Below are 16,993 nucleotides of genomic sequence, written 5' to 3' on the forward strand. Positions count from 1 at the left end.
TAACAGAACACCGACAACTCTTCACTGCTTCAGTAGACTGCAGCAATACGATCTGGCGATCTATGGAGGTACCGAGGTATGGGTACTGAATCTCGTCGAAAGGCGTTTTATTTGACACGAAGCACTCCGTCTTCACGCAACAAGTGGCCCATCGGGACCATCCGACCGCCGTGTCATCCTCAGCGAAGGATGCGGATAGGAGGGGCGTGTGGTCAGCACGCCCCACTCCCGGTCGTTATGACGGTTTTCTATGACCAGAGCCGCTACTATTCGGTCGAGTAGCTCCTCAATTGGCATCACGAGGCTGAGTGCACCCCGAAAAATGGCAACAGCGCATGGCGGGCCAGATGGTCACCCATCCAAGTGCCGGCCACGCCCGACAGCGCTTAACTTCGGTGATCTGACGGGAACCGGTGTACCCACTGCGGCAAGGCCGTTGCCATTTGACACGAAGCTCTTCTGTTAATACTTCGAACATTTCGTTAGTCCCGCTGTCGATAACAGTTCTGTAGCTTGTCACTCTTGTGCCACTTGCAATAAAGTGCGTACCACGGTGGTTTTGCACCAAACTGCTCAGCTACGCAACTAGTCATTGAAGTCACCTGTTCTAACACAAAACACGTCTGAGAGGAAGCCGTGACAGTGTAGGATAGTCACACTGGTCGAACAGCGTCGAGAACCTTATTTACCAGAAAAGAAACAATAGACAGCCATTCGCAGACGGGGAGAAGCAACACGAAATTGGAAGGTCGTTATGCAACTATGATCTCTCCTCGCAGCGCCTTCAGGCAGCCTGATAGCAACGACTGCGTTGGAGAAGCCTTGACGAAGATGGTTCGTCTGCACGGCGAACATTCACGTGTGTAACAGGCGACGCTTCTCACAGGAGACAGCGGTCATAACAAAGTGATCTACCTTTCAAAAATGAGTTCCATATTAGATTACATAGTGACAAAAGACTAATTTTTAAGTGGACACACAAATAATTCGTACTTATATAGTGACGACACAGTGAATAATATTTAGTTTGCATTGTTCGTAACTAATTGTGAGGAATGATAAATGACAATGGCTGCACACAACAAAACATAAGGACAAGCAAAAGTAAATATCGTGAAACAAAAATAGTAAGACATACATAGGGAGCAACGTTAAGAATGCAATGGGAATTCCACTGTTGAGTGCAGAGTAGATAGGGAATAGGTAGAAAAGTGCATTGAAGGTCTCTACGAGGGGAAAGACTTGTCTGATGGCGTGATAGAGGAATAAACAGGAGTCGACAAGGAAGAGATAATGGATCCAGTATTAGAATCAGAACTTAAGAGAGCTTCGGAAAAGATCAAATAAGGCAGAAGACATAAAGAACATTACATCAGAATCTCTAAAATCATTGGGGGAAGTGACAACAAAGCGACTATTCACTCTGCTGTGCAGAATGTATGAAACTGGCGATATACCATCAGACTTTAGGAAAAACATCGCCCATATAATTCCGATGACAGCAAGAGCCGGCGAAGTGAGAATTATAGCCAAATGGGCTTAACAGCTCATGGATCCAAATTGCTAACAAGAAAAATATACAGAAGAATGAAAAACAAAATTGAGGTTGTGTTAGATGACGATCAGTTTGACTTTAGAAAAGGTAAAGGCGCCAGACAAGCAATTCTGGCGTTGCGATTGATAATGGAACCAAGATTGAAGAAAAATAAAGACACGTTCAAAGGATTTGTCGACCTGGTGAAAGCGTTCGACAGTGTAAAACGGTGCAATATGTTCGAAATTATGAGAAAAGCAGGGTTCAGCTATAGGGAGAGACGGGTAATATACAATACGTACAAGAGCCAAGAGGGAGTAATAAAGCGTGGACGACCAAGAACGAAGTGCGTGGATTACAAAGCTTATCAGGCAGGGATATAGTCTTCCGCCGCTGCTGTTTAATTTATATGTATCAAAGAAGTAATAAGAGAAATAAAAGAAAGGTTCAAGAATGGAATTAAAATTCAAGGTGAAAGGATAGCATCAAAATTGGGGATCACAAAGTAAACGAAGTTAAGAAATTCTGATACCTATGTAGCAGAATAATCTACGACGGACAGAGTAAGGAGGACATAAAAACCAGACTAGCACTGACGAAAAAGGCTTTTCTGGCCAAGAGAAATTTGCTGTATCAACATAGGTCTTAACTTGAGGAAAAATTTCCTGATAATGTGCGTCTGGAGCACAGCATTGTATGGTAGTGAAATATGGAATGTGGGAAAACCAGAACAGATGAGAATCGAAGATTTTGACATGTGGTGCAAAAGAATTATGTTGAAAATTAGGTGGACGGATAAGGTAAGGGAAGAAGAGGTTCTTCGCAGAACAGGCGGGGAAAATAATGTATGAAAAAAAAAAACAGACAAGAAGAAGGGACAGGATAATAGGACATCTGTAAAGCGTTAGGGAATAAGTTCCATGGTACTAGAGGGAGCTATAGAGGGTAAAAACTGTAGAGGAAGGGAGAGATTGGAATACATCCAGCAAATAGTTTGGAAGGTGGGTGATGAAAAGGTTGGCACAGGAAAAGAAGCCTCTGTATCGAGGTAACCTAAAACAGCACGGGCAACGTGTAATATTGCGTTATCTTGTTGGAAGGTAATGTTGCGGAGATCATGTACGTAGTAGGACACGTGTGAAACGTAATGACTGCAGCCCAAATTACGAGCTAAACGAACTAGGGGTGCAACATTCTAGACTTCCGGTCTGCGATGTGGTTTATGAATATGATAGTGGTAGAGACCATGTACAATAGTGTATTCTTTTTGTGACACACTTGCACAGAAATAGGTTGTATTCCTGTCCACACGTACCAGTGATATATTATAAAATGTTTCGAGAAGCTCAAGATAAGTGCATCAAAATGTCCAAAGGCTGAAATTGGCCAATAGGGTAGATAAAAAAAAAGAATACAGTCTACATGGATCATATCATGGCTTCATTCTCAAAATTAATCTATACATTTTGTACAAAATTTATCTGCTACATATAGCTTAATTCTGTCGTTCAGCAACATCGTCCTAGTCTTATAACTTAGTAGAGGAACTAAAAAAGCCTTCTGGACGAACAATATAGCTGGACCGTCACAGTGACTTGCTATCATAAATTTTATCATACAAGTTCTTGTTTAAATGTATGTAAACTTTATTTTCCTCGATCACCATTTAATATTGGCAGAAGCTAAATTAGATTCCTCATGCCAGCTGATAATATGCTTTTTCCTTTAGCAGAAAGTGAACTGTCCTGGAATTCGTTAATCCGCAAATTTAAATAGTCATCTTTTAGTTCTTCCATTATCTTTATCATATTTGTTCCGAATATTTTTTTACTATTCCTGTCTCTTCCTTGTGTTTTCCGTTCCTACGTCTGTACTCTGCTAACCAGTGTGTAGTGCACTGCAGAACTTGTATTCCATTGTAGCACAGGATATTGTCTCTTCCCATCCACTGTCGCGCGGAGTGCTGCAAGAATGTGTGCTTAAACGCTCTGTAGCTTTGTAATGAGACAAACACTGCCCTCGAGTTTCCACAAGATCCAATTCTAGGGATTCTAGTATATTCCTTTCTTGCTGCTGGTTCTTGGAACTCTGAAAGGAGACTTTCGCGAGACTTGGCGACTGTCCTCAGGCATCCGTCAGATCAGCTTTTTCAACACTTTCATACGTCTCTCCTGGGAGAGAAACAAGCCTGTTACCAGGCTGCATCATACAACGCTAGCTTGTCAGTTACGGACGTAACATACTAGATATTCCGAAAGGTAGTATTTTCTTCACTAGTCCACAGTATGAAGCTGTACTGAATACACTCCTTATGTCTTGGTAGCCGAGGCGATTTGTCACAAGATAAAACGTACCGAATTAATATATTTTATACTGAAATTTGTACAACACTATCACCATGCTCTCCTGTATCCTTTCACTAGAGAAGAAACTATATACCACATATTCGTGACCTATATGGCAGAGTATAAAATTGTTTGTCTCCGTTAATAAAACTGGAGCGACATGGCAGCGTAGTTGGTGTAAGCCATTGCTGGTCGTTGTCATCCACATTGCGATACCCTGCCTTTCATCATAACATGATCTGGTTCCTCAGTAGCAATCATGACAACATGGAGCGAATGGCGTGAGGTAAAATACGAAAGAAAGAAGATTAGAATTTAAGGTCCCGTAGATGGCGATTTTTTAGGTAGAGAGCACAGATTCGATTGCAGAAGTATACGAAAATTACTGAAAACGCGATCTGACGCGGATTTGATCCGTTGTCCTTCCGAAAACGAGTAGACTGTCTCACCTCTGTGCCAGCACGCTCGATATGGAGTAATATAAAATGGCTCTGAGCACTATGGGACTTAACAGCTATGGTCATCAGTCCCCGAGAACTTAGAACTACTTAAACCTAACTAACCGAAGGACATCACACAACACCCAGTCATCACGAGGCAGAGAAAATCCCTGACCCCTCCGGGAATCGAACCCAGGAACCCGGGCGTGGGAGGCGAGAACGCTACCACACGACCACGAGCTGCGGACTGGAGTAATATACACTCATTCTCAAATATTAAGAATAATGCTGATACATGGTGAAACAACGCTCTGGTGGGTGGTTTGTGGTTTTAAATCACCTCGGGGTATGACCCTTGCGGTGCATCTGACCTGCAGTCGTCGCATGGTGGCGCTGGCAACAGTCCACATACGCAGAGGTGTGTTGGTGCATATCAGAGTACGGTGCACCGAGTAAGTGTGCAGACGTTTTCAGACGTGCTAATGGTGACTGTATGTTGAAAATGGCTCAAAGAACACATATTGATGACGTTATGAGGGGTAGAGTGACTAGGGCGACTGGGGGTTGGTCAAACACAGCAGGTCGTAGCACGGGTCCTGCGTGTGCCACGAAGTGTGATCTCAAGATTATGGCAACGATTCCAGCAGATAGGAAACTTGTCCAGGCGCTACAGTACGGGACGTCCACAGTGCACAACACCACAACAAGACCGATATCTCACCATCAGTGCCCACATATGGCCACGAAGTACTGCAGGAGGCCTTGCTCGGGACCTGACCGCAGCCATTGGAACAGCTGTCTCCAGACACACAATCTACAGACTACTGAAAAGACATGGTTTTTTCGCCCATAGACCTGAAAGGTGTATTCCACTGGCCCCTGGTCACAGGAGATCCCGTAAAGCCTGGTGTCAAAAACACAGTACGTGGTCATTGGAACAGCGGTCCCAGGTTATGTTCACGAATGAGTCCAGGTATAGTCTCAACAGTGATTCTCGCCGGGTTTTCATCTGACGTGAACCAGGAACCAGATACCAACCTATTAATGTCCTTCAAAGGGACCTGTATGGAGGTCGTGGTGTGGGGTGGGATTATGATTGGTGCACGTACACCCCTGCATGTTGTTGACAGAGCAACTGTAATAGATCAGGTGTATCGGGACGTCATTTTGCACCAGTATGTCCGCCTTTTCAGGGGTACAGTGGGTCCCACTTTCCTCCTGATGGATGATGACGCACGGCCCCACAGAGCTGCCATCGTGGAGGAGTACCTTAAAACAGAATATGTCAGGTGAATGGAGTAGCCCGCCTGTTCTCCAGACCTAAATCCCATCGAGCACCTCTGGGATGCTCTCGGTCGACGTATCGCTACACGTCTCCAAACCCCTAGGACACTTCAGGAGCTCCGATAGGCACTGGTGCAAGAATGTGAGGCTATACCCCAGCAGCTGCTCGACCACCTGATCCAAAGTATGCCAACCCTTTGTGCGGTACGTGTAACTGTGCATGGTGATCATATCCCATACTGATGTCGGGGTACATGTGCAGGAAATAGTTGCGTTTGGTAGCAGATGTGTTTCGGGACGGTTTTCTCAAGTTATTACCATTACCATGGACCTACAGATCTGTGTCGTGTGGGTTCTCTATGTGCCTATGCCATTAGCGCCGGTTCTGTGTAGTGCCACGTTGTGTGCCACCACATTCTGCAATTATCCTTAATTTATGAGCATGAGTGTACATAGCCGATTCTTAAATTCTCACATTACAAAAACCTCACTCCACCAATACCTGAATATTGCACGTCAGTCTTGGTTCATTGACGGAGTACATATGGAAAAACCAAGGAAGAGCAGCGAGTTTCGTTACAGGTTCATTTAATAAGCGCTAAAGCCTCATGGAGATGCGCAGGCGAATCCTGTGGCAGACGCCGTATGAGAGGCGTCCTGAGTCACGACTGTACGTTCTTAGAGGAGTCAACTAATATATTGCTTCCTCTTCCGTGTACCTCACGAGAAAACCAAAAGTTAAACTTGGAGGGATTCGAGCTTAATGGTTCTTCCCTTTAGCCATTCACTACTGCAACAGGAAAAAAGGGAAGTGATGGTAGTACACAAAGTATCCTTCGCCACATACCTTAATTTGCCATGAGGAGTATGGATGCAGATTTAGATGTGGACTGCTCTGGTACTTGGCAAAATGGCGGTTCCTTCCGTTACCTCTGCAGCTGATAGAGTGACGTGGATGGCTTCCTTAGCTAACACTAGACTTCCATGGGCAGCAAATGGCGTTCCTGTCAGCAGGCTTTCATGGTTTCTCTGATTTAATGAAAGCAGTCGGATGATTAACTATATAAGATGATGTACGGTTACCACTTGCACTTCTGCGTCATTGAGCTAATGACGTGTCCCTAATGATTCAACGTCGACGGACGTGTATTTGTTCTGTATCCTTCCTCCAGAAAGTCTTATGAATATGATTGTGACAGTGTTTAGGGTATTCTGTGATAGGTTTAGCTCCCAGCAGATATTTTTTATTGATATGAATGCAACGTAAATATCTGACAGAATTTTACCTTCAGCTTTTCACTCACTTGTCACAAGGGCCTGCCATTATGGTGTCATCCTCTGTTTGAAGGTAGTATGGAACGACATTCGTTTAGCACCATTTTCGTAGCCTTTAGCGTCAGTGTCGAAAAATCGCAATTCCATGCGTCACCTGCATTTTTCTCGTAATGCCGAGTCCAATCGTGTTACTCCTCCTACCAAAGACAATCAGCAGTATGATCGAACAAAGCCCAGCAGGTATCAGACTTGTAGTAAAACTGCCATCAACGTGAACAATGGTATCAACACAACAATGACTTAATGCCTTACTAGGGATGGTCCTACTGGATGCTAAATTCCCTCGCCTTTCTCCAACGTTGAACTAACTTAGCCAGTCTGGAGTAACATATAGTTTAATATAGACTGCTAAAACAATACGACTTTGCATTTTTCACGATAAAAAACATTCCATGAGGCGAAAAAAGTGCTAAGTAATATGAAAAACTCCTGTGACCGGCTGAAGACTGAAGCCACTTCACAAATAAGAGCTTGACAAGTCAGAGCTAAATAGTGTTGGCTGTGAGGGTCTGTGTATAACGAATGGAACAAGGGAGTTCACAAAGAAAGGGACACGTTAAAAATGCTATAATTTATTTTACAATAAATTATAAATAAATATAGTGCTCTGAATCATCACATCATGACACATCAGAATGCCAGGAGGTGAGGTCAGATTACCAGGCGTAGGCGAGACCCAGACCGTTGCTGTAGGTCATGTGGGCGACGGCGGGGGCGGCGGAGTAGGCGACTCCCAGCAGACCGACGGCGGGGGCGGCGGCCTTGACGACGGCGGGGGCGGCGTAGGCGGCGGGGGCGGCGTAGGCGACGGGAGCTGCGGCCTTGACGACGGCGGGGGCGGCGTAGGCCACGGGGGCGGCTACGTGGGCGACGGCGTCGTTGCTGACGCGCACGTCAGACTTGCTGACGCTGGAGTAGGGGGTGTCGATGGTCTTGGAGTAGGTGGACACCTGTCCCAGGTTGCCGTAGCTCCTCAGGATGTTGGAGTGCTGGGAGGTGATGGCCGCGGGAGCCACGGCGTGGGCGCCGTAGGCGGCGTAAGCGGGGGCGGCGTAGGAGACGGCGGCGGGGGCGGCCAGGTAGCCAGCGCGGGCCACGGCCAGCACGGCGGCGAAGACGGCGAGCTGTAAGGGACGGGACAGTCAGTGGTGGCGTCGTACTTCGTATTTACAAGTAGTCATACTGCGTACCGTGACCATCCCACTTTGCATGGGATTAGTCAGAACCAGTTCTGACTAAGAACGACGGATTGCTTTACGTACATTTAAAACACTGATATAAAATGATAAATCATCAACAATATTGCCGCCTCCATACAAATTCTTGGGAAGTAATCATGAAAATTATCCTGAGAAGTTGTGTAGCATTTTAAATTTCTTAAGATATTTTGTTTCCTTGGTCTACTCTCGATTTTGGCTCCAATCCATGTAAAAAGAATTGCGTGAAAAGATGTGAGCACTTGATTACTTCATTGTTTTAACTAAATAAGTGCACATGTCACAGCATCGGGGGCGAGGCGACATTAACCCCAAGTAGAGAGAGAGAGAGAGAGAGAGAGAGAGAGAGAGAGAGAGGACAGAGCAAATTGAGCCATAACTTGTTACCACCCGGCTTATCTTTCAGAGTCGATGTGAAGTAGCAGTCCCAGCAGTACAGGATTATTCATGTCTCCAAGGATTCAGAAACTACTGCGCGAAAACTACAAATATACAGAAAATAGACACATTTCAGTGGAAATCTGCAGGCGCAAGGCGTTATCACCTCGTTGTCGAGCGCCTACAAAACACGAGCGACAATATGGAGCGGATCATGTGTTACATGTTCCGGCACGCCACCCTCCTATTGATGCGCCCTGCAATTACGGCACGGCACGTAATATGAACTGAAACGTTAAGAGTCAGACTAAGCGTTGATACGTGTCATTCAAAATCTCTCTGCTATTCTTCTTGAAATGCCATCTCGTGCAATATTTACAAGGACTGCGTGCAGTTTGGAAGGTGAAAAATACTTATTGCTTCTACAGTTTATGTCCTGCAATGAATTTGATTGTCATCACAATAAACGAATGTCATTCGTATTTTCCGTTACTTTTTCAAGAGGTAAAGAAGTGATTCGGACTGTTTGACTTGTAGTGTTACAGAACAGTGCTGAAAATTAAGTGAAAACATAATATGAGCTACAACTGAAGGCGGTCTTATTAGAACAATCTACTAATCACCATTAAAATACGAATATGTGGAAGAATAACGACTACAGGAACTGATAGTGTGATAGGTCGTGTGTTACAACATCACGGAATAATTTCCAAGGTACTAGAGGGAGCTGTAGAGGGGAAAAGTAGATTCAAGAAGTAATCGAGGTCATTTGCGTGAGAGATGAATAGCCTGGCACAGGACAGCAAAACGTGGCCGGCCGCATCAACCTAGTCACAAGACCGACGCGCCTCAAAAAGTATGTCAAAAGTAGATTTCATTATAGAAACGGAAAACCTGGGAAGAAACACAGTGGAAAATCACGGCAATTGCTACATCCCATCTATGATAGAACAGGCATTGAGCTGGGACCAAATGCTAGAAACAATCGAAGCAACTTACATGTAAGCCGATATGCCGTCTACCATGAACTGAAACAAACTTAACTGGAGAAAGCAACGGTACAAAACAACTTCTGACCATTACTAATAAAACTGCACTAGTAATTAACGTCGAGAACAGGAAAGGAATGAAAAATGCTTGTGAAACAACTACACCCCCTCTGGCATCCACGAAAACATAATGCATTGTTCCAAAGAATATTGTAAGAGGCTACGAACAAAACTATTAAAATAGATTATGTAGCGCACAGCGCAGTCGTGCGACACTATCTTAATGTTTCACACCAAACTTTAATATCTGTAAATAATTTATGGAAACCTATAGATAAGAAATAAATTATTCCGCCTCAGTTAAATAATTTAATGTAATGACTGCAGATATATATTGTTGGTGTACTGAAGCCCTAATAGAAGAGAGGGAAAGTCCAAACGTAACAATGACCAAATTACTTGGATTGTGGGGAATGATTAAGGAATTAGGAGTGAGTAGCGTCTGGAGAAATCGGAAAATTAACCTGCTAATGGACATGTGGGTGTGGCAAAACAGCTTGCAGGCACCAGGAAATAAAAAGAACTCACGAGATCTCTAGATGAATATCAGAATTAAAAAATAAGTCTGTTTGAGAAATGATAGTATCTATGATGAACAACTAGGTATTAAAGGCTATGTAGCCACACAAGACAATGGCAATCCAAAATGTAGCTAGGTTCCTAAACTCATGGTTAATAGAAAGTTTATCTAAAGCTTCATAGAACTCATTGGGCAGAAGTCTCGTAAATTGAAGAGCGAGGTACTGGGACCGCTCTATCAATATTGACAGTCACTTCAGTACACTGAAGGTTAGTCAGTAGATTAATTAGTACGTTTCACGGCTGCTAGTCAACCAACTAATGCGACGCTTGTACACCACACTCCACCTACAAAGTGATGAAGACGGATAACTTTAAAAAATCAAACTATATCACTGAGTTTGGAACCAAATTTTGGAAAATTTGAATAGAGGCAAAAACCTTCCCTTTTCCCTGCACAATGTTGATTATTAGTGTGAACCTCTACACTGAGATAAGTTATGATGGATATTCTTTGATGCTGAGTGAAAGAATTGTCAGGGTGAGCTCTAAAAAGAGGCGACTCTTCGCTTGGCTAATTCATTTTTTCGGCATACGGTCAGTTGCAGCCGGTTGGGTAGCACAGTTCGTGGAATGACATCAGACAGGTGTCACACTCGACAGGGTTAGCAATCGGGAGCACTTCTGTTATGATCCCGACGCTAACGTACTCCGTTCGACAGCATTCGTCACCTGCTTTTCGGTTGCTGTGTTTGGAAAATATCTCGTCACACTACAATAGTAGATGCGATCCTAAACGACACCTACAGGAAGATAACTGGCTTCCTGAGACCTAATATAGTGGACATTTATCGGTTATTGACCCACCAAATGTCAGATCATTCCTGAGCTTGAAATAAAGGAACAAACAGATGAATGACCAGCGTCACCCTCTTCAACCCATGCCAAAAAGGCTTAAATTTGGACGAGGTTTCATATACTCACAATCAGTACAACCAACTGAAAGTCCCGTAAAATCATTATAATAAGAAGAAGATCCACAAGCCGTTAGAGTAAGCTCTGCCTGCGGGCTTCCAAGTAGTCTAGCGACACCTGAAAACGTTGGACCGACTTGTTAAGGACGCGGAGCGATCAAGACCACATAAGAAACTATGGGGACACACAGACACTGACGAGTGTAAGTTTGGTGAAACACAAACAACAGAACACTATAGAAAGTCTTCATGCAATAATAGAAAGTGTCCGTTAGTGTCCGGCAGGAGTGGCCGAGCGGTTCTAGGCGCTACAGTCTGGGACCGCGCGACCGCTACGGTCACAGGTTCGAATCCTGCCTCGGGCATGGATGTGTGTGATGTCCTTAGGTTAGTTAGGTTTAAGTAGTTCTAAGTTCTAGGGGACTGGTGACCTCACAAGTTAAGTTCCATAGTGCTCAGAGGCATTTGAACCATCTTTTTGTCTGTTAGTGGATGCACCCAGAGAATGTACTCAAGAGGACCTTCTGAATTATACCAAGACAGCTGCAGCTTACACCAAATTCTGCTTGAGATAACTCTGACAAATTTCGTATTATTCATTTTGTAGTTTTTTATTTGATTAGTATGTTTTATGTAAAAATACGTATTTTGCATCTTGAATTATGTACTTGTATTTTTCCAGTTGCTATATATTTTGTAACTTTGTACACGATAATGAATTACATGGTCTTCTTGGATGTAGACTGTCTTCATACACGATAATGAATTACATGGTCTTCTTGGATGTAGACTGTCTTCATGGTATTATGTAAACTAGGAAGATGAATAGTGAAAGCCCATATACTCATTTGAGCAATTCGAGATCTCGAAAAATAAAGGTGGAGAGATATTCAACAGGCGGATCACAATCAGGACAGTCGCCTGGCCTCGATCTATAAAATGCTGTGTAACTTTAGTGAATGGTTGATAGTCTGGCAACCAGGAACGATTCACAGTCACATCTCCTCTTGACGGTCAAATACTGATTGCGTAAATGCTTCTCGCCAACAGGTTCCAATAAGCTAACTATCGACTGACAGATGTCGTACTACCGTGTGTCACGTGCGTCAATGACAGACGTGAAGGTTGGTGCACACCACTGAGATATAAAGAGAAGAGACAGGAGTTTTGCTCCAGGTATGAGTATTCTCCAGTAATATACTCAGAACATAATATTGAATATTTTTCTGGGAATGTTGGAAGCATAAGACTACCACTGTCTTCACAAAAGAAGACAATGGTGTCATTGTATTCCTCCCAGCACATCCCCAGTAAATAGTCGTACAGGTCCATCCTTTCTGTATTCTGAGCCGTGTGTGGTATACCTCATTTACGGGACGAAGCATATCGAATAATCTTGAAAAAGTAGAATGGGAAGAAACAAACTATCCAAACGTACTTAGTCGCGGCTTGCATCACTAGGTTTCACTGAGGTAAAGATATGAATGACTACTCTTCAGGAAAATCATTGCGGTTGTAACTAAACTGGATGAATGGAAAACGAATTGGTTGTAACTGCATCTGAGGAACCGTCTCGGGATTTGTCTGATTTGATTTTGGGAAAGTCAGGAATGGAAGCGAGTGATTTCACATGTGCTCGATATCTGTTGCGGGTAATATCCTAAGGAGATTCCTTGAGAGCTTGAAACGTCATATTGTACCACTCCAAAATGACATGTGGAAAAACAGGCGGCTGGTTATCGGACTTCAGTAAAATACATGACACAGAAGTTGAGTTTTTCCACTTAAGCGACGGCTTGTCTTCAGTGGGTGGCAAGCTATCGCTGAAGATACGCTGGTCCAGAAACATTGAGATGTGACGAAAGAAGCACATAGCACAATTTCTAGCTGCACGATCTACGAGACATAGAGGTAGCGCAGGTTTCCATCCAAAGTAGGCAACGGGCTCTATTATGGTGCAGTGCGACCAAGTGGTGGTGCTACGGCAGCGGCAGGTCCGGCGCTCTTACCTTGTACATGGTGTGAGTGGTGGTCAGAGCGAATCTGGAGAGGAGCGCGCACGCCGTGCGTTTATATACGTCTGGCCGCGCCTGGCTGTTTCGTCACCTGCCGCGCGCAAGGTCCGGCCGCGGCTCACCTCGTGGGCACGCACGCGCCTCCGACGCGCCCCACCTCCCAGCACTGCCCCGAGCACACGCTGCCCCTAAACTAGACCTTCCATACCACAACACGATACTGTCTCCCAAACTACGGTCGAACCTCTAGTATTGTCCCTGTTTCGACTTCCTCTATCCTCTTATTTCATGTGGCCTTCCAGTGGGGACTATAATCGTGTATTTGTCATATAACATTTCACAATAAATGCTAAATAAAAACAGCCAATCTCATCTTGATCATCATCATAATCACCATCAACGTCAGTTTCATCGTCGTCGTCATTGTCGTCATAGCCGTCGTCATCATGATCGTCATCATAGTCACGATTATTGCCATCAGGATCGTCCCCATAATCGTCAACATTATCATTATCAAGAATCAGCATCTTTAGTCGACAGAAATCCACTATCGCAAGACTATTCCATACTTTACAATGTGCAGCAAAACGTATCCGTAATCCTACTATACAGGATGGTCCATTGATAGTGACCGCACTAGATATCTCACGAAATAATCATCAAATGAAAAAACTACAACGAGCGAAACTCGTCTAGCTAGATGGGGGAAACCAGATGGCGCCATGGTTGACCCGCTAGATGTTGCTGCCATAGGTTCAAAAATGGTTCAAATGGCTCTGAGCACTATGGGACTCAACATCTGAGGTCATCAGTCCCCTAGAACTTAGAACTACTTAAACCTAACTAACCTAAGGACATCACACACATCTATGCCCGAGGCAGGATTTGAACCTGCGACCGTAGCAGTGGCGCGGTTCCGGACTAAAGCGCCTAGAACCGCTCGGCCAGCACGGCCCGCCCTGCTGCCATAAGTCAAATGGATATCAACTGCGTTTCTTTAAAAAATAGGAACCCCCATTTTTATTACATATTCGTGTAGTACGTAAGGAAATATGAATGTTTTTAGTTGGACCACTTTTTTCGTTTTTTGATAGATGGCGCTGTAACAGTCACAAACGTATAAGTAGGTGGTATCACGCAACATTCCCCCAGTGCGGACGATATTTGTTTCGTGATACGTTATCCGTGTTAAAATGGACCGTTTGCCAATTGCGGAAAAGGTCGATATCGTGTTGATGTATGGCTATTGTGATCAAAATGCCCAACGGGCGTGGGCTATGTATGCTGCTCGGTATCTTGGACAACATCGTCCAAGCGTGCGGACCGTTAGCCGGATAGTTACGTTATTTGAGGAAACAGGAAGTGTTCAGCCACATGTGAAACGTCAGCCACGACCTGCAACAAATGATGATGCCCAAGTAGGTGTTTTAGCTGCTGTTGCGACTAATCCGCACGTCAGTAGCAGACAAATTGCGCGAGAATCGGGAATCTCAAAAACGTCGGTGTAGAGATTGCTACATCAACATCGATTGCACCCGTACCATATTTCTATGCACCAGGAATTGCATGGCGACGACATTGAACTTCGTGTACAGTTCTGACACTGGGCACAAGAGAAATTACGGGACGATGACAGATTTTTTGCAGACGTTCTATTTAGCGACGAAGCGTCATTCACCAACAGCGGTAACGTAAACCGGCATAATATGCACTATTGGGCAACGGAAAATCCACGATGACTGCGACAAGTGAAACATCAACGACCTTGGCAGGTTAATGTATGATGCGGCATTATGAGAAGAAAGATAATTGGCCCCCATTTTATCGATGGCAATCTAAGTGGTGCAATGTATGCTGATTTCCTACGTAATTTTCTACCGATGTTACTACAAGATCTTTCACTGCATGACAGAATGGCGATGTACTTCAAACATGATGGATGTCCGGGACATAGCTCGCGTGCAGTTGAAGCGGTATTGAATAGCATATTTCATGTCAGGTGGATTGGTCGTCGAAGCACCATACCATGGTCCGCACGTTCACCGGATCTGACGTGCCCAGATTTCTTTCTGTGGGGAAAGTTGAAGGATATTTGCTATCGTGAACCATCGACAACGCCTGACAACATGCGTCAGCCCATTGTCAATGCATATGCGAACATTACGGAAGGCGAACTACTCGCTGTTGAGAGGAATGTCGTTACACGTACGGCGAAATGCATTGAGATTGACGGACATCATTTTTAGCATTTATTGCATTAAGGTGGTATTTACAGGTTATCACGCTGTAACAGCATGCGTTCTCAGAAATGATAAAATCACAAAGGTACAGGTATCATATTGGAACAACCGAAATAAAATGTTCAAAAGTACCTACGTTCTGTATTTTAATATAAAAAACCTACCTGTTACCAACTGTTCGTCTAAAATTGTAAGCCATATGTTTGTGACTATTACAGCGCCATCTATCACAAAGAGAAAAAAGTGGTCCAACTAAAACATTCATATTTCTTTACGTACTACACGAATATGTAATAAAAAATGGGGGTTCCTATTTGAAAAAAAACGCAGTTGATATCCGTTTGACCTATGGCAGCTCTATCTAGCGGGCCAACCATAGCGCCATCTGGTTTCCCCCTTTCTTTGTAGTTTTTTCGTTTGACGCTTGTTTAGTGAGATATTTGGCCCGGTCACGATCAATGGACCACCCTGTATATTTTCTAATCACACCTATCCAACTTACACCACGCCATCGTCCCGGCATTTTCACACATTCTGAGATCACCAAAGTACTTGCTCTCCTCGTTTAGTATCAGTTCAACTCGGAATGCTTTTCTTATTCGCATCTAAGTCATGGCATTAATTTTTTTATGTGTAGCACCCTTTTTCTGAAATTACAGAAATTTGTCCGAAAAAAATAGGTTGTTCCAAATATAAAGTATGTCCCAATGTACTACATGGTCAAGCATCTAGCAACAGGTATTCTATTGAACTTCATAAAAGTTCCAATCGAGAAAATCTTGTCAATATTGCATTTCGGAATGAAATTTTCATTCTGTAGCCGAGTGTGCGCTGATATTAAACTGGCCGACACTGGAAATCGGGACCTTTTTTTCCAGGACTGCCTGTCTTGCAAGTTTTGCAGGAGAGCTTCTGTGAGTTTTGGAAGGTAGGATATTAGGTACTGGGGAAAATAATGCCGTGAGAACGGGTTGTGAGTTGGTCTTGGGTAGCTCAGTAGGTGGAACATTTGACTTCAAAAGACCAAGGTCCCAATCTCAAGTCTCAGTCGGGCACACAGTTTTTTAGTACGCTGATTAGGACGGCACGAAGACAGGAGCGGCCTCTACTCGAAGACAATATAAGCACCGCCTCGCCGCGGCGGCAGTGGAAGACAAGCCGTCATACATGTGCTACAGCAATGACTTGTGATCTGTATTGTTTTGCTTGTACTTAATTTGTATATACTGAAGGACATTGATTATTTGTATGTCGCTACTTGCTTGCGCACACCTTTGTGAATACGCAGTGTTGAGTATTGTCAGTTTAATTTACTGTAATAAACTCCATTAATACGATTTGCTTGGATTGTTTAGCAATTCGAGGAAACAGCTTCCTAGGCACTCTATATTAGACGAGCAGGTAGACACAACATATTTAGAATTGGAAGGAAAATCAGCATTGCCCGTATTTTGTTGTTTTTATTGTCAGCAAAATCGATTTTCGGTCACTTAGTGACCATCCTCATTGCTGTAATATACAATTAAAATTGGTAGGCACTGGTATCAAGCTATAATCACAAGCCTTCCAATTCTATCCACTACTTGGTCGTGGTGCACACAACACGCCGTGGAGTCGCCGATCAATACAACATATTTAATAGAGCGTCTGTTATATTATTGCT

General features: G+C 43.9%; 1 protein-coding gene and 1 pseudogene across 1 annotated transcript; both read right to left on the reverse strand.

Annotated features, from left to right (window-relative positions):
• Positions 1-323: 323 nt before the first annotated feature.
• Positions 324-441, reverse strand: LOC124726876 (annotated as a pseudogene).
• A 7,142-nt stretch (positions 442-7,583) lies between these two features.
• Positions 7,584-13,617, reverse strand: LOC124785477 (cuticle protein 76-like). Its single transcript, XM_047254189.1, has 2 exons — positions 13,432-13,617; positions 7,584-8,062 (listed from the first exon to the last, which is right to left on the reverse strand). Exons 1-2 carry the CDS (start codon positions 13,615-13,617, stop codon positions 7,595-7,597), a joined length of 654 nt encoding a protein of 217 aa, XP_047110145.1. The 3' UTR covers positions 7,584-7,594.
• Between the last annotated feature and the right edge of the window lie 3,376 nt (positions 13,618-16,993).

The sequence above is a fragment of the Schistocerca piceifrons genome, chromosome 1 (assembly GCF_021461385.2).
Source record: "Schistocerca piceifrons isolate TAMUIC-IGC-003096 chromosome 1, iqSchPice1.1, whole genome shotgun sequence".
In the NCBI taxonomy this organism is placed as follows: domain Eukaryota; kingdom Metazoa; phylum Arthropoda; class Insecta; order Orthoptera; family Acrididae; genus Schistocerca; species Schistocerca piceifrons.